This window comes from Notolepis coatsorum (assembly GCF_963971535.1).
Source record: "Notolepis coatsorum genome assembly, chromosome: 4".
NCBI classification, from domain to species: Eukaryota; Metazoa; Chordata; class Actinopteri; order Aulopiformes; family Paralepididae; genus Notolepis; species Notolepis coatsorum.
Window position 1 is genome coordinate 40,816,422 of NC_140168.1, and position 9,430 is coordinate 40,825,851.

The 9,430-nt window shown below is 40.3% G+C and overlaps 1 protein-coding gene across 1 annotated transcript; it reads right to left on the reverse strand.

Annotated features, from left to right (window-relative positions):
- Nucleotides 1-433: 433 nt before the first annotated feature.
- txnl4a (thioredoxin-like 4A) lies at nucleotides 434-7,869 on the reverse strand. Its single transcript, XM_084312449.1, has 4 exons — nucleotides 7,732-7,869; nucleotides 7,106-7,272; nucleotides 2,047-2,150; nucleotides 434-829 (listed from the first exon to the last, which is right to left on the reverse strand). Exons 2-4 carry the CDS (start codon nucleotides 7,256-7,258, stop codon nucleotides 658-660), a joined length of 429 nt encoding a protein of 142 aa, XP_084168575.1. The 5' UTR covers nucleotides 7,259-7,272; nucleotides 7,732-7,869; the 3' UTR covers nucleotides 434-657.
- Between the last annotated feature and the right edge of the window lie 1,561 nt (nucleotides 7,870-9,430).

Genomic DNA, 9,430 nt, shown 5'->3' on the forward strand with positions numbered 1-9,430 from the left:
AAGGCAGAGGAGCCAAAGACACCAGAATTTCACTCCTTTATACAGTACAGTATGAAGTGATGAATAAAAATCTGAATCTGAATATTTGCTTTGGTGCTCTTCTATTTTCTGATATTGTGACTAATAGAACTATATAGACAGAGGAAACACAGCCCGTCATGCTTTTTAGTAGCATCTCTATGACCAATGTCTCACTTATTCAGTAACTCACTCACGGTTAGCCACTCTACCCGTTTGTTTTTTCACAGGAAATTCGATTTTGGGGCTTTAAGACCGTCCATATATAAAACGGTGTTTCCTATACCCCAGTGTAGAATAGTTACGACAGTTTGTAGCATCTAGTTGCTCGTCGAATTTTCCCAGAGTCCTGAAAACCATTCCTCAAAGAATGTCCTTTTTCCTTTATATTTTAAATAAACCAGTGATCAACACATAAATCAGGCATGTTTAATTAGAAATGTCAATATCACATGGTCATAACGTTCATTCCTGAAATGAGAATATTGTCCTGTATAACTAGTGATGAGAAAAGCATGAAAACAAAATGGGTAAAAAAGACCTTCCACTGACTTGTACTGTACTTGTCCCAAACATCAAGCACCACAAAAACAAATCAGAAACTAGACTCCACACAGAGAAAAGGTTCAAAGGGAAAAATCAATATCTGTATTTTGTAGAGTAATCCTTGGGTGAGACAACCAGACCTCTTCCTTTCCTTGCACCTCGATACACCGTCTCTACAATGTCTATCATCTCCTGCTTGTCCTCCATGGTCCAGTTGATCTTGTTGTTGTTGCCGGTTCCCAAGTCAATCATGATGTGCTTGTTCCTACCAGAGGGAGGGAAGAAAAACAGTTATCAGAATTATATGCTTGTTGTCACTCCCCTGAGCAAAAGGAAAAGCCAGGTGCAAAATAGAACTGAATGTTCCGCTCCAGTGAGGAACTGAGGAAGATACGCTGAATCGAAACATTGTCTGATCAGTGATCACAAGAATTTCAGTTCTATGAAACATTGTCTGAGTGATCACAAGAAGTTCAGTTCTATTTTGCGAGCTTAAAACAGTGTGCTGGACCGGCTTCCAGTTGTGTGACTTCTCTCTGACGTTCCTGTTATCCAAGTCTTTTATTCAAGTGTGTGGAGAAGTATTTTTCTCATTGTAACTCCCCCATAAAAATTAAAGCAAGGAGGGTTTGATGTTGTTTTCTTTTTATGCAAGTCCCACTGAAATATTGCTGAAGGGGCATCTGGTCTTAAAGCGATCATGCAGACTGACTTCAGATAGAAAAAGAATGCCTTAGCAGAAGGTAACACCACAAAACAAGACAGGCCTGCATCTCATTTAGCAGAGCCTTAGGCAAACACAGGTGTCAATACTACAGACTGGAAATAGCAATGCTGCAGTTTCCGAAGTCTGGATTTCAGGATTCACAACGTCAAAATGACATTATCAATATTTCTTTAATAGGTTTAATAATGTAATTATGATGTGGTGAATCCTGAAATCCAGCAAACTGGAAATACTGTACATGTGCAGCATTGCTTTTTCCAGTCGGTAACACTGACAACTATATGCTCGCCTGAGGCTCTACTAAATTGGATCCATGTTGTTTCCTTAAGAAAGACCATTATTTGCTTTGGCCCCATAAAACAACATATTACTTTTGTTAGAACTTTCAAATGAGCGCCCAGAGATAGTGACGTGGTTAAGACGTCCTGTCTACAGTGCCTAGAGCTTTGGCTTCTCTGCCCCTACCTCATGGAAAGCCCTGCAGGAAACTCTGAAACTAGACACTCTAGTCAGTGTCTATGGGTTGGTTTAGAACCTTGGTCACCACAATAAGTAATTGTTTTTAAATTATTACCCGTTTAAAAAAATATTAAACTTTTTTTTTATATGTTTTTGTATGTGCTTTATTGTTCTGAATGTCTGATGTTTCTGTATTTATTAACGCACTATGACACTTGTGAATGTAACATCATGACAACACTGTAAATGAGTTGAACTATTTATCAAGTATAAATAAAGATTGAATGAATATGTACCTGAAGAAGAACATGACGGTGCAGGGGTCGTACAACTCGTACATCTTGTTGAAGTCTGGACATTCTGTGATGTCCACCAGGTAAATGACGGCAAAGTTCTTCACCTGTCAAGAGAATTTAACACAGGGTTCAGTATACCTATCTATCCACACCTGTCTGTACTTGTGCTGAAGGGTCTGCATTTAGGTAAAAATAGACCTAAGATTACCCCCCCTTTAAGTTCACCAACCCGTTTAATATTTGGGAGCTAAGTTATTATTTACCACATAATGTTTACACCGTCTGCCTACTGCTGGCAATTCATGTTATATGACAGTGCTGCCATCTAGTGGGCCAGAGGTGGAAGTGTTTTAGCGCAAGTGCGTCACTTCCTGTAGACACTTTGTACTCGGGAGGTTGAACTTGCCTGGACTTGTAGAGAACGAGACCCCGGAGAAATGCATCCAGCGTTAGAGTCACGTATAGTTTGACCAAGGATGTAACGTTGCTTACCAAGCGGACATTATTCCACCAAGAGAGAGTGAGTTTTAGTAATCAACTAATTAGATGTGCAGTAAACGGCTGGGATTAGCGGATTACAGCCAACTCTAGTATTTCCCATTTATCGTTAGCCGTTAGCATAAGCTAGCTAGCTCGGAGCTAATATCTAACGTAGCCTGATGCTCATGTGTTGCTAGCTGCTCTACTGGACATATCAGACGATATATAGCACAGACCGGAGGACATTTAGATAGGGTCTGTGCCGAAGGGACTCTGTAAAAGGCACACAACCAGTAATTTGCTAGCACAGTAGCCACTAGCAGTAGCCTGTTGAACAGAGGGGACCAGCGTGTCTTTAGTGGCTGTCTGCGTGCTCACAACGGAGCGGAGGGAGACACTCGGATACCCCACAGCGGTGCATCTGGTTTGCAGGAGCAGACTGGTAGCGCTATCGGACCGGGCAGCGTCTTCCCGCCCTCATCACCACGCAGCGGTCGACTACTCCTCGTTACAGAACCCATCCGGGTTCTTTCTCACCACCAGGATTACTAACTCTCTCCACCTCTCTCGTACTGCAGAGGGAATTGTTCCTCTGCTGCATTGGTAACCGCGGCAACGTTGGCCAGAACACTTTAATAGAACCATTTGGGCGCCCATCTAAATTTAGCTATAGTATTTAATTAGGAATTGTATAAAGTAATAATAATATTTGTATGTATGTTTTTTCCCCTTTTGTTTATATAAAAATGGCATTATGATTCAAACAGTTTCCTCGCTCTTTCTAGTCTAGGTGACTCCATTTTAAGTTATTTACTCAGTTGTGTATTTTGGTACAATTAGTTTAGCAGTTAAGGCATCCGACCAAACCCTTAAGGTGAAATTTATACAGTCCTCTAAGCTCCCGCACAGTACTTACTATAACTATCTGTACTACGCTGCTGGCCAATATGACTACTACCATACTGTGTTTATACCTGTATCACTGTACATATTACATATTAACTCTTATTACATACATCTGATGAGCACTACACTCAGTAGTACTAATTTGTATATTTTGTACCCAGTTTAATCACTTGTACATTGTATATTACTATTGCACTTTACTTGACTTTTTTGTCCATTAACTCAATCAGCGCCGGAAGCCTAGAGCATCTTTGTTCCTACCACGCCAACGCTCTAAAAGATAGGAATAAGTGGCAGTGTTTGCAGGGCTATATATATATTCTATATAATAGCTATGGATAAAATACTATGGCCCATTTGACATCACCTATCTATCGTTCAATATGTGAAAAAGAATAAAAAAAATGTGTCAATACATTCCCGTGTTATAACGTGGTGAATATGAGTATAGTTTTAGAGTGATCCTGTCTAATCCCAGAAAACGACGATATGCAGCAAAACGTGAATTTCACTAAAATCGTTGACATTTCTCGCCTGGACACGCTACTATTTCCAAATAAAATATATATATATAATAGGTATTATGTTTCATCATGAATGCATGAAAGGGGGGGGGGTAGTTTTTTGATGCTTTGATCGTCACCAACGGCATACGTTGTGGAGTAACGTTACACACACACACGTTGCGATCGAGGTGAAATCATGGTTGGATCAAAGCAGGATTGATATAATTTAATCCTTACCTTTACTAGGAGGTACCCCAAAAAGAATATTCCAATTGTCTGATCGCGAGTCCAAGTACTGGTGTCCATCGTGTCGCCAACATAATCCACCACAACAGATGCATCGGAGGCATTTGACGCTTCTCAATGGGATCGGGATACCCACCCAGCCACCCACCTCGCCCGACAAAGAAAAGTGGGCCCGGAGACATTTGATCGACGCACAGGCCAAGATATAATGTTATAAAGGGTGGTCGATACTGCTACCTGGGTGGACGCGGCCGGTTTTGCTCTTTGGCATTCTCAGGATGATTCCCTATGTTAACCCTGAGTCTGTGTGCCTGTAATGAATGGAAATATCGAATAAAAGAAATAACGATGAAAACCTGACTATACTCGAGTCTGGCGCTGAACGGTTGGTGAGTTAACCCGACTTTACTCGGGTCTGGCGTCCATTGAGTTAAGACATTATAGCTGGCTTAGATTAGGGGCAGTCATCAACACTTAAAAGTAGAAAAGTTATGCTTAAAGGATAACTCCACTTTTTTTTTAAATTAGCTTATTTAACATCTTCCCTGGAGTTAGACAAGAAGATGCATACCTTTTTTGTCTCTGTGTGTGCATTTTAGCTTTGGGAATAGACGCTCCGTTAGCATAGCTTAGCTTCATCACTGGAAGTGGGGGAGGACAGTAGCCTTACAGTGCATTGCAAGGTCTGACATTGACCAAACTTGATATGCATGACCTTGGTGTGCTCTAGGTCAACTCCTGAAAAGGGGGTCAATGTCAGACTTTGCAATCAAAAGTTAGGGGGCTAATAACCCTTGCCATAATTTCAGTGCGCCCCTAACTTTTGATTGCAAGGTCTGACATTGACCCCCTTTTCAGGAGTTGACCTAGAGCCCACCAAGGTCATGCATATCAAGTTTGGTCAATGTCAGACCTTGCAATACACTGTAAGGCACTGTAAGGCTACTGTCCTCCCCCACTTCCAGTGATGAAGCTAAGCTATGCTAACGGAGCGTCTATTCCCAAAGCTAAAATGCACGCACAGAGACAAAAAAGGTATGCATCTTCTTGTCTAACTCCAGGGAAGATGTTAAATAAGCTAATTTAAAAAAAAAGTGGAGTTATCCTTTAAGCCATCCACGCAAAACAGTTTTGACTTGAGCTTTCAAATCACCCAAGTATTGATACAAGGAAGGTGACCAAAATACTCCAGAAGGTCTCACCGGTCTCTAGGCTTTGTCAGTACATTGTCCTTCAAGTTGTTATGAAAAATGTATGATCACACCAGGATATATTCTAAAAGGGTTAACATTTTGAGTTGGGCTATGGATGAATACTTTTATTTTGATATTTGTATGGTGGTTACTAGGGATGCACCGAAAATTCGGCCACCGAAAATTATCGGCTGAAAATGGTTAAAAAGGCTCTTTCGGCCAAAAGGGTTTTAGCACCGAAAATATATCACCGAATGTCAAAGAACAGGGTTACGTAACGTTCGTAACCTAAAGTGTTGTTGTGATGATGTAATCAAAACGCGCAACGCGTGAGCAGCTTGGCAGCTCTTCCTGCGTTCTGCAGCCTGTGATAACTAACTCCTCTTGGGAGTCGCGCTGTTTCTATGTAAACTCTGCGAGCAATGCATCCAATAAATGAGTCTTTAACATGCTTTATATCCTCGCCATTACTATATGCCCGTCGCGGTTAAAACCTTTTGAACTAACGTTAGCGTTAAGCTAGCTAACGCTTCCATTCCGCTTTGACCCGTCTCTCGTAAACTACGTCATCCCCCGCTAAGAGTCACAGGAGATGTAGTAAATACAACAGTCCTGTGTGTGTCTTTATGCAGATATGTATGCAGTTTTAAAGCACCTTGGCTTTGTTCTGAATGCACTTTGTTGTAGTTATCCTACAGAGAAAAGAAAATGCACTTGACTTTAATGCACATATGTTTTTTTTTTATTAATGTATGCATTTATTAATGTATGCATTCAAAAGTGCTGAATAAATTTTTTATGGGCCCATAATAGTGATTATTATTAATATTATTTAAGTTAAGTTTAGCCATAATCATGTATTTTGCCATAATCAGGTAGCTGAAAAAAAAATACATTATATATATATATTTATATTAATCATTTTCGGCATTCGGCCAACTGTTTCCTATTTTGGTATCGGTTTCGGCCAAGAATTTCCCATTCGGTGCATCCCTAGTGGTTACCATAGAACTAAACTGTGCATTCCAATATCACCTTCTTCATAGACATAGACTATTCTCTCTAGCAAAAAAAAACTAGCCATCTATTTATGACATCTTGAATAAAACGTAAAATGTGTTATTTTCACTCAAAGTCGCATGGCAGAGTCCAGCAAGCAGACAGACTGTCCACAAGTTGGACCATTTCAACAACTTCAGGGTGAGTGTAAGTGGCCCAGGTGTTATGTTTAGGTAGAATGCTTGTTTAGGTAGAATGCTTCTCATTAAGTAAAATAAAAGTACATAACACAGCCCAGTGGATCTTAAATGTATAGTTCCGATTTATTTTTGGAACCCTAGTCCTAAGTACTAATAAAACCCCAATTACTTACGATGATGTTCGGTAGAGTACTTTCTTAGCACAATCCATGATGCTGTTCCTCATACTAGCTACAAATCGATGCAAAGTCAATAGTACCTGTACTTGCCCTAGACTAGAGTGGCTGATATTCCATACATTCACATTGCATGTATTCCTAATACAGTCATAGAACGCTCCATGCAATTTGTTAGGGGGAACAGCATGGATTGTGATGAGAAAGAACTCTACCGTTCAACATCATCATTAGGATATAGGGTTGGGGCTCCAGAAATCAGAACTATCCCTTTAAATTAATCTTACTCTATGTGTATTTGCTATGTTGCATAGCGTTAGAGGCAGGTGACTGTACTACTGTACTGAGCTCACCTTTTCAGCAATGCTGTAAAGAACTTCATCCATTTTCATACATGTTGGGTCCCAGTCATGGCCAAATCGAATAACCAGGGCTCGGTCTTCCTCGGACAGAATGGCCTGGTCAACCTGCCAGCCGTTGTGGAGATGAGGTAACATGTACGACATCTTGATCTCTTGGTCTGGACAAACAAAATAACATAAGAAAATAATAGCGTTAGCTTAATTGATTGATAACTGTATTCACAGATTGCAGAATGGGTACAATACAGTACAGCTCAATACACACAATTGTTAAGGGGATGCAGACCAGAGAAAGACTTTCGTCTTGTTTACATCAGGGTCCCCCATTTTCAATTCATCAGGATAATAATTAAGTAGCTAACGTCACATATTGCATATAACCGTTACTATATAAGTTCATAGGAAAGTCTGACTAATTGGCGTCAACTACATATCAACGACGATAGCACAGCTGTTGAAATAAACTAAGTAAGAACATCGATCCAAGTAACGTTAGGCCACACTCAGATTCTTTCTGCGTTCGCGGCAGCTGAGCTTGTAGGAAACCCCTAGAAGAGGACGGGTTAGCTTGATATGACCTAAAAATATAATTTCCCCTCTGGTACCACTTAACTTACCGAAGTGCCGTTAGTTAATGGAATAAATATTGACTTGTCTCGTAAACTAGGGAAAAAGTAGTTGCCTCGAAATGTGAAAACAAAACGTTAGCCTGTCGTTGTTAAGTGTCCTCCTGCGCATGCATTGTGCGCTTAACGTCAGCAAGCGACAGGGGGAAGGCGACGGCGCATTATCATTACGTCATTTGAGCCCCATTACATTACTTTTTAGATGCACCCTTGTACTCGTCTTGTTTACATCAGACTCTGGTTTAAATCAGGGTCCCCCATTTTCAATTCATCATAACATGACACACGACATACAGATAGACAGTACTGCTACATCTATACATTTATGACCAATCTCCTTTTCAACCATGTATACCGGCTATTATTCATATATTTGTTATGGGATGAATGAATGAATGAATGAAAACTTTATTTAACAGATTGCAGAATGGGTACAATACAGTACGGCTCAATACATACAATTGTTAAGGGGATGCAGACCTGAGAAAGACGTTTGTCTTGTTTCCATCAGGGTCCCCCATTTTCAATTCATATAGACATTTATGACATACACAACATACATGACATTTATGGCATAGGGACATATAGGTATTTAGTACTGATACATTTGTCACATAGGCGGTATTCAAATATACAGTACTGTTACCCCTAGATCCTGACAGAGTATATACATATGATGGGGAGGGGACTGTACATTAGGAGGGGGTGGGAGGGAAATATACATACGGCGGGGAGGGAATATATACATGTGGTGGGGAGGAGACTGTCTATTAGGAGGTGGTGGGAGAACTAGTATTTATTGACAAATTAAGTGTAACACAGAAATGCAGTAGGAGTTAGATCATTTTATGTACTGTACTGTGTAGGGACTGTCCTGCTCCACTAGGGGCAGGCTTTTCTCATTCACTAGGCTGGGGGCGGGGCTGGCTTTTCTAATTCACAGGAGCGATCTTTTCTACTCTACGTTGGCTTTGAGAGTTGTGAATGAATGAATGAATGAATGAAAACTTTATTTAACAGATTGCAGAATGGGTACAATACAGTACGGCTCAATACATACAATTGTTAAGGGGATGCAGACCTGAGAAAGACGTTTGTCTTGTTTCCATCAGGGTCCCCCATTTTCAATTCATATAGACATTTATGACATACACAACATACATGACATTTATGGCATAGGGTATTAGGGACATATAGGTATTTAGTACTGATACATTTGTAAATTGTGACATAACCGGTATTCAAATATACAGTACTGTTACCCCTAGATCCTGACAGAGTATATACATATGATGGGGAGGGGACTGTACATTAGGAGGGGGTGGGTGGGTGGGAGAGAAATATACATACGGCGGGGAGGGAATATATACATGTTTGATTGATTGAATTGATTGAAAACTTTATTAACAGATTGCAGAATGGGTACAGTACAGTACATAGATGTAGCAGTAGGCCTACTGTCTATCTGTATGTCATGTATGGGGACCCTGATCTAAACAAGACGAAAGTCTTTCTCTGGTCTGCATCCCCTTAACAATTGTGTGTATTGAGCTGTACTGTATTGTACCCATTCTGCAATCTGTTAATAAAGTTTTCAATCAATCAATCAAAACAGCTCAATACATACAATTGTTAAGGGGATGCAGACCAGAGAAAGACGTTTGTCTTGTTTACATCAGGGTCCCCCATT